The sequence below is a fragment of the Streptopelia decaocto genome (genome assembly GCF_964273445.1).
Source record: "Streptopelia decaocto genome assembly, contig: HAP1_SCAFFOLD_2324, whole genome shotgun sequence".
NCBI lineage: Eukaryota > Metazoa > Chordata > Aves > Columbiformes > Columbidae > Streptopelia > Streptopelia decaocto.
Window position 1 is genome coordinate 1 of NW_028116198.1, and position 15,000 is coordinate 15,000.

General features: G+C 60.3%; 2 protein-coding genes and 1 long non-coding RNA gene across 3 annotated transcripts; 1 reads left to right on the forward strand and 2 right to left on the reverse strand.

The window, feature by feature from the left end:
* Positions 1–506: 506 nt before the first annotated feature.
* On the reverse strand, positions 507–5,092 carry NDUFB7 (NADH:ubiquinone oxidoreductase subunit B7; the record flags this gene model as incomplete). The annotated part of the gene is made up of 2 exons (XM_082076946.1): positions 4,805–5,092; positions 507–845 (listed from the first exon to the last, which is right to left on the reverse strand). Coding segments are annotated over exons 1-2 (451 nt in total), but the record flags the coding sequence as incomplete, so codon positions are not given.
* A 2,400-nt stretch (positions 5,093–7,492) lies between these two features.
* On the forward strand, positions 7,493–9,932 carry LOC309452307. Its single transcript, XR_014186527.1, has 2 exons — positions 7,493–7,952; positions 8,340–9,932. It is a non-coding gene; the product is annotated as an uncharacterized lncRNA (long non-coding RNA).
* A 163-nt stretch (positions 9,933–10,095) lies between these two features.
* On the reverse strand, positions 10,096–14,516 carry TRAPPC5 (trafficking protein particle complex subunit 5). The gene is made up of 2 exons (XM_082076947.1): positions 14,208–14,516; positions 10,096–10,838 (listed from the first exon to the last, which is right to left on the reverse strand). Exons 1-2 carry the CDS (start codon positions 14,475–14,477, stop codon positions 10,542–10,544), a joined length of 567 nt encoding a protein of 188 aa, XP_081933073.1. The 5' UTR covers positions 14,478–14,516; the 3' UTR covers positions 10,096–10,541.
* Positions 14,517–15,000: the final 484 nt, after the last annotated feature.

Sequence of the window (15,000 nt, forward strand, 5' to 3'; positions counted from 1 at the left end):
CCATCCCCCATGTCCCCCATGTCCCCCATGTCCCCCCATCCCCCATGTCCCCCCGTGTCCCTGTCCCCGTACTCGCGGTGCTGGCAGCTGTCCCAGCGGTGGCGCAGTTGGTGACAGCCCCAGGGGACGGGGAAGGCGTCACCCCCTGTGTCCCCCCCGTGTCCCCCATGTCCCCCCATCCCCCATGTCCCCCATGTCCCCCCGTGTCCCCCATGTCCCCCTTGTCCCCCGTGTCCCCCTTGTCCCCCATGTCCCCGTGTCCCCCTTGTCCCCCATGTCCCCCTTGTCCCCCTTGTCCCCCGTGTCCCCCTTGTCCCCCATGTCCCCGTGTCCCCCATGTCCCCTTTGTCCCCCTGTCCCCCCCGTACTCGCGGTGCTGGCAGCTGTCCCAGCGGTGGCGCAGGTGGTGACAGCCCCAGGGCACGGGGAAGGCGTCACCCCCCATGTCCCCCCATGTCCCCCCATCCCCCATGTCCCCCATGTCCCCCGTGTCCCTGTCCCCGTACTTGCGGTGCTGGCAGCTGTCCCAGCGGTGGCGCAGGCTCTGACAGCCCCAGGGCACGGGGAAGGCGTCACCCCCCGTGTCCCCCCCATGTCCCCCATGTCCCCCCCATGTCCCCTTTGTCCCCCGTGTCCCCCATGTCCCCCGTGTCCCCTGTCCCCCCTGTCCCCGTACTCGCGGTGCTGGCAGCTGTCCCAGCGGTGGCGCAGGCTCTGACAGCCCCAGGGCACGGGGAAGGCGTCGCGCTGGCAGCGCAGCAGCCGCAGCAGGTGCTGCCCGCAGTAATCGCGCTGCTCCAGGGGCACCCGCGCTGCGGCCAGCTGCTGTGCTGAGCACCCGGGGGCTGCATGGGGACATTGGGGACATTGGGGACGTGGGGACATGGGGACATCATGGGGACATTGGGGACATGGGGACATTGGGGACATTGGGGACGTGGGGACATGGGGACATCATGGGGACATTGGGGACATGGGGACATTGGGGACATTGGGGACGTGGGGGGATATGGGGACATCATGGGGACATTGGGGGATATGGGGCCAGCTGGGCTGCAGAGCACCCGGGGGCTGCAGGGGACATTGGGGACATTGGGGGACATGGGGGGACATGGGGACATTGGGGGGACATGGGGACATTGGGGGATATGGGGCCAGCTGGGCTGCAGAGCACCCGGGGGCTGCATGGGGACATTGGGGACATTGGGGGACATGGGGGGACATGGGGACATTGGGGACATTGGGGACATTGGGGGGACATGGGGACATTGGGGGATATGGGGCCAGCTGGGCTGCAGAGCACCCGGGGGCTGCAGGGGACAGGGGACATTGGGACATAAGGACATTGGGGACATGGGGACATTGGGGACATGGGGACATTGGGGACGTGGGGACATTGGGGACATTGGGGACATTGGGGGACATGGGGACATTGGGGACATTGGGGGACATTGGGGGACATGGGGACATTGGGGACATGGGGACATTGGGGACATGGGGACATGGGGACATTGGGGACATTGGGGGACATTGGGGACATTGGGGGACATGGGGACATTGGGGACATTGGGGGACATTGGGGGACATGGGGACATTGGGGACATGGGGACATGGGGGGATATGGGGCCAGCTGAGCCGCCGAGCACCCGGGAGCTGTGACATGGGGACATGGGACATTGGGACATTGGGGACACTGGGGACATTGGGGGACATGGGGACAGTGGGGGACATTGGGGACATGGGGACATGGGGATATGGGGACATGGGGACATTGGGGGACATGGGGGACATTGGGGGACATGGGGAGACATCGGGACATTGGAACAGTGGGGGGACAGGGGGACATTGGGGCACATGGGGGGACATTGGGGATATGAGGACATTGGGGGACATGGGGGACATGGGGGGACATGGGGGGACATGGGGGGACATTGGGGAACATGGGGACATTGGGGGACATGGGGACATTGGGGCACATGGGGGGACATTGGGGATATGAGGACATTGGGGGACATGGGGGACATGGGGGGACATGGGGGGACATTGGGGATATGAGGACATTGGGGGACATGGGGACATTGGGGGACATGGGGACATTGGGGACATTGGGGGACATGGGGACATGGGGACATGGGGACATGGGAATATGGGGACATGGGGATATGGGGACATGGGGACACTGGGGACATTGGGGACATTGGGGGACATGGGGACATTGGGGACATTGGGGACATTGGGGGACAGGGGGACATTGGGGGACATGGGGACATGGGGACATTGGGGGACATGGGGACATTGGGGACATTGGGGACATTGGGGGACAGGGGGACATTGGGGGACATGGGGACATTGGGGGACATGGGGGGACATGGGGACATTGGGGGACATTGGGGACATGGGGACATGGGGGGACATGGGGACATTGGAACAGTGGGGGGACAGGGGGACATTGGGGCACATGGGGGGACATTGGGGATATGAGGACATTGGGGGACATGGGGGGACATGGGGACATTGGGGGGGACACAAGAAGGGGAGGATCCAGGGACATCGGGGGACATGGGGACATTGGGGGACATTGAGGGGGACACAAGAAGGGGAGGACATGAGGACATTGGGGGGACATGGGGACATCTGGGGCACACGGGGGGACATTGGGGGGATGGGGGACATCGGGGGGACACAGGGAGGGGGGACATGGGGACAGAGGGGACACAGGGACAGGGGGGACACAGGGACGGGGGACATGGGGACATCAGGGGGGACATGGTTGGGGACACAGGGCGGCCACTCCGAGCACATGGGGACACGAGTGGCCCGTGGGGACACGGTTGGTGGCCATGGGGGGGACATCGGCGCATGGGGACACGTGGGGACAACCCGGGGAGGGAGGGGACACGGGGACACGGTGGGGACACGTGGGAGCGGAGGGAAGGTGGGGGGTGACATTGGGGACATGGGGGGGACACAGGGGTGGGTGACAAGGGAGGGGACATGGGGGGGGCTGAGGGGTCACCCAGAGGTCACGGGGTCACCCAGAGGTCACAGGAGGGGCCAGTCCCATGGGGTCACCCCAAGGTCACCCCAAGGTCACCCCAAGGTCACCCCGGGACGGGCTCAGCGTGGGGTCACCCCCTCCCCGTGTCCCCCCATGTCCCCCTTGTCACCTCCCATGTCCTAATGTCCCCCCCCATTTCCATGTCCCCTGTGTCCCTCCCATCCCCCATGTCACCCCCATGTCCCCCCATCCCCCATGTCACCCCCATATCCCCCATGTCACCCCTGTCCCCCATGTCCCCCCATCCCCCTTGTCCCCCATGTCTTCTGTGTCCCCCTGTCCCCCCTTGTCCTCCGTGTCCCCCCATCCCCCGTGTCACCCCCGTGTCCCCATGTCCCCCCATCCCCTATGTCACCCCCATCCCACTTGTCCCCCATGTCACCCCCATCCTCCCCTGTCCCCCTGTGTCCCCCATGTCCCCCCGTCCCTCTGTGTCCCCATGCCCCCCATGTACCCCCGTGTCCCCCCATCCCCCTTGTCCCCCTTGTCCCCCATGTCACCCTCTGTCTTCCATGTTCCCCCCATCCCCCATGTCCCCCCATCCCCTATGTCCCCCCCATCCCTCTTGTCCCCCGTGTCACCCCCGTGTCCCCCCCATCTCCCTTGTCCCCCCATCCCCATGTCACCCCTGTGTCCCCCATGTCCCCCTCGTCCCCCCATGTCCCCCCGTGTTCCCCCATGTCCCCCCACCCCTCTTGTCCCCCATGTCCCCACGGCCCTCATCCCCCATGTCACCCCCGTGTCCCCCATGGCCCCCCATCCCCCTTGTCCCCCCCATCCCTCTTGTCGCTCCGTGTCCCCCCCCCATCCCCCCTGTCTCTGGTATTCCCCGTGTCCCCCCCTGTCCCCCGTGTCCCCCCATGTCCCCATGTCCCCCGTGTCCCCATGTCCCCCCATCCCCCATGTCCCCCGTGTGTCCACGTCCCCTGTGTCCCCCCCTGTCCCCATGTCCCCCCCGTCCCCCGTGTCCCCATGTCCCCCATGTCTCTCATGTCCCCCCATCCCTCATATCCCCCGTGTCCCCCGTGTCCCCCCCAGTCCCCTGTCCCCCATGTCCCCTGTGTCTCTCATGTCCCCCCATCCCCCATGTCCCCTGTGTCCCCCCCTGTCCCCCCGTGTTCCCATGTCCCCCCATCCCCCATGTCCCCCCATCCCCCATGTCCCCCCGTGTCCCCATATCCCCCGTGTCCCCATGTCCCCCGTGTCTCTCATGCCCCCCCATCCCCCACGTCCCCCATGTCCCCACGTCACCTCCGTGTCCCCCACGTCGCCCCCCTCCCCCTTGTCTCTCTTGTCCCCATGTCCCCCGTGTCCCCCCCGTCCCCCGTGTCCCCCCCATGTCCCCCCATCCCCTATGTCCCCCACGTCCCCATGTCCCCCATGTCCCCATGTCCCCCATGTCCCCATGTCCCCCATGTCCCCATGTCCCCCGTGTCCCCATGTCCCCATGTCCCCCACGTCGCCCCCCTCCCCCTTGTCCCCCCGTGTCCCCACGTCCCCCGTGTCCCCCATGTCCCCATGTCCCCCGTGTCTCTCATGTCCCCCCATCCCCCCGTGTCCCCCCCTGTCCCCCCATGTCCCAATGTCCCCATGTCCCCCGTGTCCCCCCATCCCCCTTGTCCCCCCATCCCCACGTCACCCCCGTGTCCCCCACGTCGCCCCCTGCCCCTTGTCCCCCTTGTCCCCACGTCCCCCGTGTCCTCCACGTCCCCCCCCGCGTCCCCCACGCCCCGCGTCCCCACTGACCGCGCGGGGCCCGGCCCGGCAGCCCCAGCTCCGGGGGGAACGTCGGCATGAGCAGCGGGTCCGGCTCCACCTCCGCGTCCCCCAGGTAGCGCCGCGCCAGGTGCGCGCCCATGGCCGCGGGGGACGCGGGAAACCCGGGCGGGACGCGGGAAACCCGGGCGGGACGCGGGAAACCCGGCGGGGACGCGGGAAATCCCGACAGGACGCGGGAAACCCGGCGGGGACACCGGGAGCGCAAAGCGCGACGGACCCGTGCGAACCGGAAGTTCGCCCCCTCCCCGGCTGGAGCATAGAGGCGGCGGGTAGAGCGGCGCTGGAGCGGCTGGCGCCACCTTGTGGCTGGGAGGACTTGGTGGGGGGGAGTGTGGATGGGGGTTTGGGGGCGATGTTTGGGGATATTTGGGGACACTGGAGACCATTGGGGGTGTCAGGGACCTTTGGGGACATTTGGGGACACCGGAGACCGTTGGGGGTGTCAGGGACCTTTGGGGACACTGGGGACCATTGGGGGCGTCAGGGACCTTTGGGGACCCTTGGGGACATTTGGGGACACTGGGGACCATTGGGGGTGTCAGGAACCTTTGGGGACATTTGGGGACACTGGGGACCATTGGGGGTGTCAGGGACCTTTGGGGACATTTGGGGACACAGGGGAGCACTGGGGGAGGGTAAGGGGACCCTTGGGGACATTTGGGGACCATCAGGGAGACTGGGGGCGTCAGGGACCTTTGGGGACCCTTGGGTACATTTGGGGACACTGGGGACCATTGGGGGTGTCAGGGACATTTGGGGACACAGGGGAGCAGGAGGTCAGGGGACCCTTGGGGACATTTGGGGACACCGGAGACCACTGGGGGTGTCAGGGACCTTTGGGGACATTTGGGGACAGAGTGGAGCACTGGGGGAGGGTCAGGGGACCCTTGGGGACATTTGGGGACACTGGGGACCATTGGGGGTGTCAGGGACCTTTGGGGACCCTTGGGGACATTTGGGGACACTGGGGACCATTGGGGGTGTCGGGGACCGTTGGGGACATTTGGGGACACAGGGGAGCAGGGGGCGGGAGGTTAGGGGACCCTTGGGGACATTTGGGGACATTTGGGGACGCGGGGGGTGTTGGGGAGATTTGGGGACATCGGGGAGCATGTCGAGGATCTTTGGGGACATTTGGGGACAGTCTGAGGTGTCAGGGACCCTTGAGGACATTTGGGGAACCATCAGGGACATTGGGGGCATCAGGGACCCTTGGGGACATTTGGGGACACTGGGGACCACTGGGGGTGTCAGGGACCTTTGGGGACATTTGGGGACACAGGGGAGCACTGGGGGAGGGTCAGGGGACCCTTGGGGACATTTGGGGACCATCAGGGAGACTGGGGGCATCAGGGACCTTTGGGGACCCTTAGGGACATTTGGGGACACTGGGGACCATTGGGGGTGTCAGGGACATTTGGGGACACAGGGGAGCAGGGGGCAGGAGGTCAGGGGACCCTTGGGGACATTTGGGGACACTGGGGACCATTGGGGGCGTCAGGGACCTTTGGGGACCCTTGGGGACATTTGGGGACACTGGGGACCATTGGGGGCGTCAGGGACCTTTGGGGACCCTTGGGGACATTTGGGGACACCGGAGACCATTGGGGGTGTCAGGGACCTTTGGGGACATTTGGGGACAGAGGGGAGCACTGGGGGAGGGTCAGGGGACCCTTGGGGACATTTGGGGACACTGGGGACCATTGGGGGTGTCGGGGACCGTTGGGAACCCTTAGGGACATTTGGGGACCGGGGACCATTGGGGGTGTCAGGGACCTTTGGGGACATTTGGGGACACAGGGGAGCAGGGGGCGGGAGGTCAGGGGACCCTTGGGGACATTTGGGGACGCGGGGGGTGTTGGGGAGATTTGGGGACATCGGGGAGCACGTCGAGGATCTTTGGGGACATTTGGGGACAGTCTGAGGTGTCAGGGACCCTTGAGGACATTTGGGGAACCATCAGGGACATTGGGGGCATCAGGGACCCTTGGGGACATTTGGGGACACTGGGGACCACTGGGGGTGTCAGGGACCTTTGGGGACATTTGGGGACAGAGGGAAGCACTGAGGGACCCAACCCAGCCCCAGGATGTCCCCAAAGCTTCAAACAGGAGCCAAGAGTCACCAGGAGGGACAAGAGATGGTTTATGGTGACACCAACCAGCTCCAGCGTCCCCAAAGTCAACCAAGGGCCATCAGAATGGACAGGAGATGGTTTATGGTGACACCAACTGAGGCCACAAAGTCAACCAAGGGCCATCAGGAGGGACAGGAGATGGTTTATGGTGACACCAACCAGCTCCAGTGTCCCCAAAGTCAACCAAGGACCATCAGAATGGACAAGAGATGGTGACACCAACCAAGTGTCCCCAAGAGACATCAAGGGTCATTGGGATGACAAGGGAGGAACCAAGGGACAACAGGTGGTGTCCTGGGACACGAAGGGACCCCAGTGTCACCAAGGGCCATCAGAATGGACAAGGGATGGGATGAGGGACCCAACCCAGCCCCAGGATGTCCCCAAAGCTTCAAACAGGAGTCAAGAGTCACCAGGAGGGACAAGAGATGGTTTATGGTGACACCAACTGAGTCCCCAAAGTCAACCAAGAGCCATCAGAATGGACAAGAGATGGTTTTGGGGACACTGGAGCTGGTTGGTGTCACCATAAGTCAACCAAAAGCCATCAGGAGGGACAAGAGATGGTTTATAGAGACACCAACCAGCTCCAGTGTCCCCAAAGTCAACCAAGGGCCATCAGAATGGCCAAGGGTTGGGATGAGGGACCCAAACCACCTCCAACACCCCCATGGGAGACCGAGGCGGCCAAGTACCCCCACCCAACCTCCGCCACCCCCCTCAGCGTCCCTCCAGGCTCTTGTCCCTGGCGATGACGGCCTCCTCGAACTTGATCATGAGCGTGGGGAAGGGACCCCAGTGTCACTAAGTGCTATCGGGAGGGACAAGGGATGGGATGAGGAACCCAACCCAGCCCCAGGATGTCCCCAAAGCTTCAAACAGGAGCCAAGAGTCACCAAGAGGGACAAGAGATGGTTTATGGTGACACCAACCAGCTCTCAACCAAGGGCCATCAGAATGGACAAGAGATGGTTTATGGTGACACCAACCAGCTCCAGTGTCCCCAAAGTCAACCAAGGGTCATCAGAATGGACAAGAGATGGTGACACCAACCAGGTGTCCCCAAGAGACATCAAGTGTCATTGGGTTGACAAGGGATGGGATGAGGGACCCAAACCATCTCCAACGTACCCACAGGAGACCAAGGGCCACCAAAGGGACAACGGGTGGTGTCCTGGGACACGAAGAGACCCCAGTGTCACCAAGGGCCATTGGGATGACAATGGCCCCAGGATGTCCTCAAAGCATCAAACAGGAGCCAAGAGTCACCAGGAGGGCCAAGAGATGGTTTATGGAGACACCAACCAGCTCCAGTGTCCCCAAAGTCAACCAAGGGCCATCAGAATGGCCAAGGGTTGGGATGAGGGACCCAAACCACCTCCAACACCCCAATGGGACACCAAGGTGGCCAAGTACCCCACCCCACCTCCGCCACCCCCCTCAGCGTCCCTCCAGGCTCTTGTCCCTGGCGATGACGGCCTCCTCGAACTTGATCATGAGCGTGGAGAAGGGACCCCAGTGTCACTAAGTGCTAGCGGGAGGGACAAGGGATGGGATGAGGAACCCAACCCAGCCCCAGGATGTCCCCAAAGCTTCAAACAGGAGCCAAGAGTCACCAAGAGGGACAAGAGATGGTTTATGGTGACACCAGTTGAGTCCGCAAAGTCAACCAAGAGCCATCAGAATGGACAAGAGATGGTTTATGGTGACACCAACTGAGGCCACAAAGTCAACCAAGAGCCATCAGGAGGGACAAGAGATGGTTTATGGAGACACCAACCAGCTCCAGTGTCCCCAAAGTCAACCAAGGGCCATCAGAATGGACAGGAGATGGTGACACCAACCAAGTGTCCCCAAGAGACATCAAGTGTCATTGGGTTGACAAGGGATGGGATGAGGGACCCAAACCATCTCCAACGTACCCACAGGAGACCAAGGGCCACCAAAGGGACAACGGGTGGTGTCCTGGGACACGAAGAGACCCCAGTGTCACCAAGGGCCATTGGGATGACAATGGCCCCAGGATGTCCTCAAAGCATCAAACAGGAGCCAAGAGTCACCGGGAGGGCCAAGAGATGGTTTATGGAGACACCAACCAGCTCCAGCGTCCCCAAAGTCAACCAAGGGCCATCAGAATGGACAAGAGATGGTTTATGGTGACACCAACCAGATCCAGTGTCCCCAAAGTCAACCAAGGGCCATCAGAATGGCCAAGGGTTGGGATGAGGGACCCAAACCACCTCCAACACCCCCATGGGAGACCAAGGTGGCCAAGTACCCCCACCCAACCTCCGCCACCCCCCTCAACGTCCCTCCAGGCTCTTGTCCCTGGCGATGACGGCCTCCTCGAACTTGATCATGAGCGTGGGGAAGGGACCCCAGTGTCACCAAGTGCTATCGGGAGGGACAAGGGATGGGATGAGGAACCCAACCCAGCCCCAGGATGTCCCCAAAGCTTCAAACAGGAGCCAAGAGTCACCAAGAGGGACAAGAGATGGTTTATGGTGACACCAGTTGAGTCCGCAAAGTCAACCAAGAGCCATCAGAATGGACAAGAGATGGTTTATGGAGACACCAACCAGCTCCAGTGTCCCCAAAGTCAACCAAGGGCCATCAGAATGGACAAGAGATGGTTTATGGTGACACCAACCAGCTCCAGTGTCCCCAAAGTCAACCAAGGGCCATCAGAATGGCCAAGGGTTGGGATGAGGGACCCAAACCATCTCCAGCATCCCCATGGGACACCAAGGGCCACCAAAGGGACAATGGGTGGTGTCTTGGGACACGAAGAGACCCCAGTGTCATCAATGGCCATTGGGATGACAAGGGATGGGGTGAGGGACCCAAACCAGCCCCAGGATGTCCCCAAAGCTTCAAACAGGAGCCAAGAGTCACCAGGAGGGCCAAGAGATGGTTTATGGTGACACCAACCAGCTCCAGTGACCCCAAAGTCAACCAAGGGCCATCAGAATGGACAAGAGATGGTTTATGGTGACACCAACCAGCTCCAGTGACCCCAAAGTCAACCAAGGGCCATCAGAATGGACAAGGGATGGGGTGAGGGACCCAACCCAGCCCCAGGATGTCCCCAAAGCTTCAAACAGGAGCCAAGAGTCACCAGGAGGGACAAGAGATGGTTTATGGTGACACCAGTTGAGTCCACAAAGTCAACCAAGGGCCATCAGAATGGACAAGAGATGGTTTTGGGGACACTGGAGCTGGTTGGTGTCACCATAAGTCAACCAAGAGCCATCAGGAGGGACAAGAGATGGTTTATGGAGACACCAACCAGCTCCAGCGTCCCCAAAGTCAACCAAGGGCCATCAGAATGGACAAGAGATGGTTTTGGGGACACTGGAGCTGGTTGGTGTCACCATAAGTCAACCAAGAGCCATCAGGAGGGACAAGAGATGGTTTATGGAGACACCAACCAGCTCCAGCGTCCCCAAAGTCAACCAAGGGCCATCAGAATGGCCAAGGGTTGGGATGAGGGACCCAAACCACCTCCAACACCCCCATGGGAGACCAAGGTGGCCAAGTACCCCCACCCAACCTCCGCCACCCCCCTCAACGTCCCTCCAGGCTCTTGTCCCTGGCGATGACGGCCTCCTCGAACTTGATCATGAGCGTGGTGCCCTTGTGCCAATGCGCCGTGACCTTGGCCGGGAAGCCGCTGGCCGTCAGCACGGCCTCCACCAACCCCGCCGTGAAGGCGGCGCAGTTGAGGGTGCTGTTCTCCTTGGGCACCGAGATGAAGGTGTTGACCAAGGGCTCCTTCTCGATCACGTAGTACGTCTTGTCGTCGTCGTTGGCTTGCTCCAGCTTGTCGGCCTCCTTGCCGAAGAGCGCGCGCCACACGGGGCCCTGGGGACGGGACGACGGGGACGGGGTTGGGTGGAGAGGACCCGCGAGGTCCGGTCCAACCATAACCCACCCGCGGCGCTGAGCCCTGAGGGGATTCTGGCGCCATTTTGAGCCCTGAGGGGATTTTCGGCGCCATTTTGACCCTGAGGTGATTCTGGTGCCATTTTGATCCCTGAGGTGATTCTGGCGCCATTTTGAGCCCTGAAGTCATTCTGGGGCCATTTTGAGCCCTGAGGGGATTCTGGTATCGCCATTTTGAGCCCTGAGGTGATTCTGGCGCCATTTTGAGCCCTGAGGTGATTTTTTGTGCCATTTTGAGCCCTGAGGTGATTTTGGGGCCATTTTGAGCCCTGAGGTGATTCTGGCGCCATTTTGATCCTTGAGGTGATTCTGGCGCCATTTTGGGACCTGAGGTGATTTTGGTGCCCCTGGAGCCACCATTTTGGTTTTGAGGTGATTTTAGTACCATTTTGAGCCCTGAGGGGATTCTGGCGCCATTTTGGGCCCTGAGGTGATTCTGGCGCCATTTTGGGCCCTGAGGTGATTCTGGCGCCATTTTGAGCCTTGAGGTGATTCTGGCGCCATTTTGAGCCTTGAGGTGATTCTGGCGCCATTAAAGCTGATACTGGAGCCTATATTAAAGCCGATACTAAAGCTGACATTGGAGCTGATACTGGAGCCAATGCTACTAAAACCAATACTACTAAAGCCGATATTAAAGCTGATACTGGAGCCAATACTGGAGCCTATATTAAAGCCAATACTGGAGCCTATATTAAAATTGACATTGGAGCTGATACTAAAGCCGATGCTAAAGCTGATATTGGAGCCGATACTGGAGCCAATGCTACTAAAACCAATACTACTAAAGCCGATATTAAAGCTGATACTGGAGCCGATACTGGAGCCTATATTAAAGCCAATACTGGAGCCTATATTAAAATTGACATTGGAGCTGATACTAAAGCCGATGCTAAAGCTGATATTGGAGCCGATACTGGAGCCAATGCTACTAAAACCAATACTACTAAAGCCGCTACTAAAGCCGATATTGGAGCTGATACTAAAGCAGATACCAGAGCCTATATTAAAGCCAATACCAGAGCCTATATTAAAGCCGATATTAAAACTGACATCGGAGCTGATGCTAAAGCTGATATTGGAGCGATACTGGAGCCAACGCTACTAAAACCGATACTACTAAAGCTGATATTAAAGCTGAAACTGGAGCCGATCCTAACGCTGATATTGGAGCCAATCCTAACGCTGATATTGGAGCCAATCCTAACGCTGATATTGGAGCCGATACTAAAGCCGATACCGGAGCCTATATTAAAGCTGATACCGGAGCCAATACTAAACCCGATACCGGAGCCAATACTAAACCCGATATCGGAGCCAATACTAAACCCGATATCGGAGCCAATACTAAACCCGATATTAAAGCTGATACTAAACCCGATATTAAAGCTGATACTAAACCCGATATTAAAGCTGATACTAAACCCGGTATTAAAGCTGATACTAAACCCGATATTAAAGCTGATACTAAACCCGATATTAAAGCTGATACTAAACCCGATATTAAAGCTGATACTAAAGCTGATACTAAAGCTGATACTAAAGCTGATACTAAAGCTGATACTAAAGCTGATACTACTAAAGCCAATAGTAAGCTGATACTAGAGCCGATACTAAAGCTGATATTAGAGCCAATACTAAAGCCGATACTAAAGCTGCTATTGGAGCCCATATTAAAGCCGATAATGGAGCTGATAGTGGAGCAGATCCTAATGCTGATATTGGAGCCGATACTGGAGCTGATATTAAAACCGATCCTAAAGCCGGCACCAAAGCTGATCCTAAAGCCGGCACCAAAGCCGGCACTAAGCCCACCCTAAAGCCGGCACCAAAGCCGACCCTACAGCCGGCACCAAAGCCAACCCTAAAGCCGGCACCAAAGCCCACCCTAAAGCCGGCACCAAAGCCCACCCTACAGCCGGCACCAAAGCCCACCCTACAGCCGGCACCAAAGCCCACCCTACAGCCGGCACCAAAGCCCACCCTACAGCCGGCACCAAAGCCCACCCTACAGCCGGCACCAAAGCCCACCCTACAGCCGGCACCAAAGCCCACCCTACAGCCGGCACCAAAGCCCACCCTACAGCCGGCACCCAAGCCCACCCTAAAGCCGGCACCCAAGCCCACCCTAAAGCCGGCACCCAAGCCCACCCTAAAGCCGGCACTAAGCCGACCCTAAAGCCGGCACTAAGCCGACCCTAAAGCCGGCACCCAAGCCCACCCTAAAGCCAGCACTAAGCCGATCCTAAAGCCGGCACTAAGCCGATCCTAAAGCCGGCACTAAGCCGATCCTAAAGCCGACCCTAAAGCCAGCACTAAGCCGACCCTAAAGCCAGCACCAAAGCCCACCCTAAAAGTAACGATGCTAAAGCTGACATTGGAACTGATGATACTAAAGCCGATCCTAAAGCCGGCACCCAAGCCCACCCTAAAGCCGGCACCCAAGCCCACCCTAAAGCCGGCACCCAAGCCCACCCTAAAGCCGGCACTAAGCCGACCCTACAGCCGGCACTAAGCCGACCCTACAGCCGGCACTAAGCCGACCCTACAGCCGGCACCCAAGCCGACCCTAAAGCCGGCACTAAGCCCACCCTAAAGCCGGCACTAAGCCCACCCTAAAGCCGGCACTAAGCCCACCCTAAAGCCGGCACTAAGCCCACCCTAAAGCCGGCACTAAGCCCACCCTAAAGCCGGCACTAAGCCCACCCTAAAGCCGGCACCCAAGCCCACCCTAAAGCCGGCACTAAGCCGACTCTAAAGCCGGCACCAAAGCTGATCCTAAAGCCGGCACCAAGCCGACCCTAAAGCCGGCACCAAGCCGACCCTAAAGCCGGCACCAAAGCCCACCCTAAAGCCGGCACCCAAGCCCACCCTAAAGCCGGCACCCAAGCCCACCCTAAAGCCGGCACTAAGCCGAGCCTAAAGCCGGCACTAAGCCGAGCCTAAAGCCGGCACTAAAGCCCACCCTAAAGCCGGCACTAAGCCGAGCCTAAAGCCGGCACTAAGCCCACCCTAAAGCCGGCACCAAAGCCCACCCTAAAGCCGGCACCCAAGCCCACCCTAAAGCCGGCACCCAAGCCCACCCTAAAGCCGGCACTAAGCCCACCCTAAAGCCGGCACCAAAGCCCACCCTAAAGCCGGCACCCAAGCCCACCCTAAAGCCGGCACCCAAGCCCACCCTAAAGCCGGCACTAAGCCCACCCTAAAGCCGGCACCAAAGCCCACCCTAAAGCCGGCATCCAAGCCCACCCTAAAGCCGGCACCCAAGCGCCCGGTCCCCCGTCTCACCTTGACGAAGAGCAGCACGTTGAGCACCTTGGTCTCGCGGCGGCCGCTCTTCTCGCGGGCGACCAGCGCGTCCAGCACCCGCAGCCCCACCTGGTGGCCCAGGCGGGCCAGCTTGGCCTGCAGCTCGGCCACCGAGTAGACGCGGCTCTGGCAGTACTGGACCAGCTCCGAGAACAGCAGCGCGAAGGCGCTCAGCGCCACCTCCCCGCGCGGCCGCGCCAGCCCCCGCTCCAGCAGCGGGGACTTGCCCCGCGTGAAACGGGCGTCCATGCCTGGAAATGGGGGGAAATAGGGGTACAGGGGGTTATATGGGGGGTATAGGGGGTTATATGGGGGTACAGGGGGTTATATGGGGGTTATAAGGGGGGTACAGGGGGTTATATGGGGGCTATAAGGGGGGTACAGGGGGTTATAGGGGGGGAAATGGGGGGTACGGGGGTTATATGGGGGTTATAAGGGCGGTACAGGGGGTTATATGGGTGTACAGGGGGTTATCAGGGGGGGTACAGGGGGTTATATGGGGGTACAGGGGGTTATATGGGGGTTATAAGGGGGGTACAGGGGGTTATATGGGGGGTACAGGCGGTTATATGGGGGTTATAAGGGGGTACAGGGGGTTATATGGGGGATATAAGGGGGGGTACAGGGGGTTATATGGGGGGTACAGGGGTTATATGGGGGTAGAGGGGGTTATATGGGGGTTATAAGGGGGGTACAGGGGGTTATATGGGGGGTACAGGGGGTTATATGGGGGTTATAAGGGGGTACAGGGGGTTATAAGGGGGGTACAGGG

Bases quoted from the DNA above. Each gene is read 5' to 3' on its own strand.
- TRAPPC5 (XM_082076947.1), bottom strand. From the start codon at position 14,477: ATGGACGCCCGTTTCACGCGGGGCAAGTCCCCGCTGCTGGAGCGGGGG. The intron at 10,839-14,207 runs GTGAGACGGGGG...TCCCGTCCCCAG, and splicing joins ACGTGCTGCTCTTCGTCAAG to GGCCCCGTGTGGCGCGCGCT.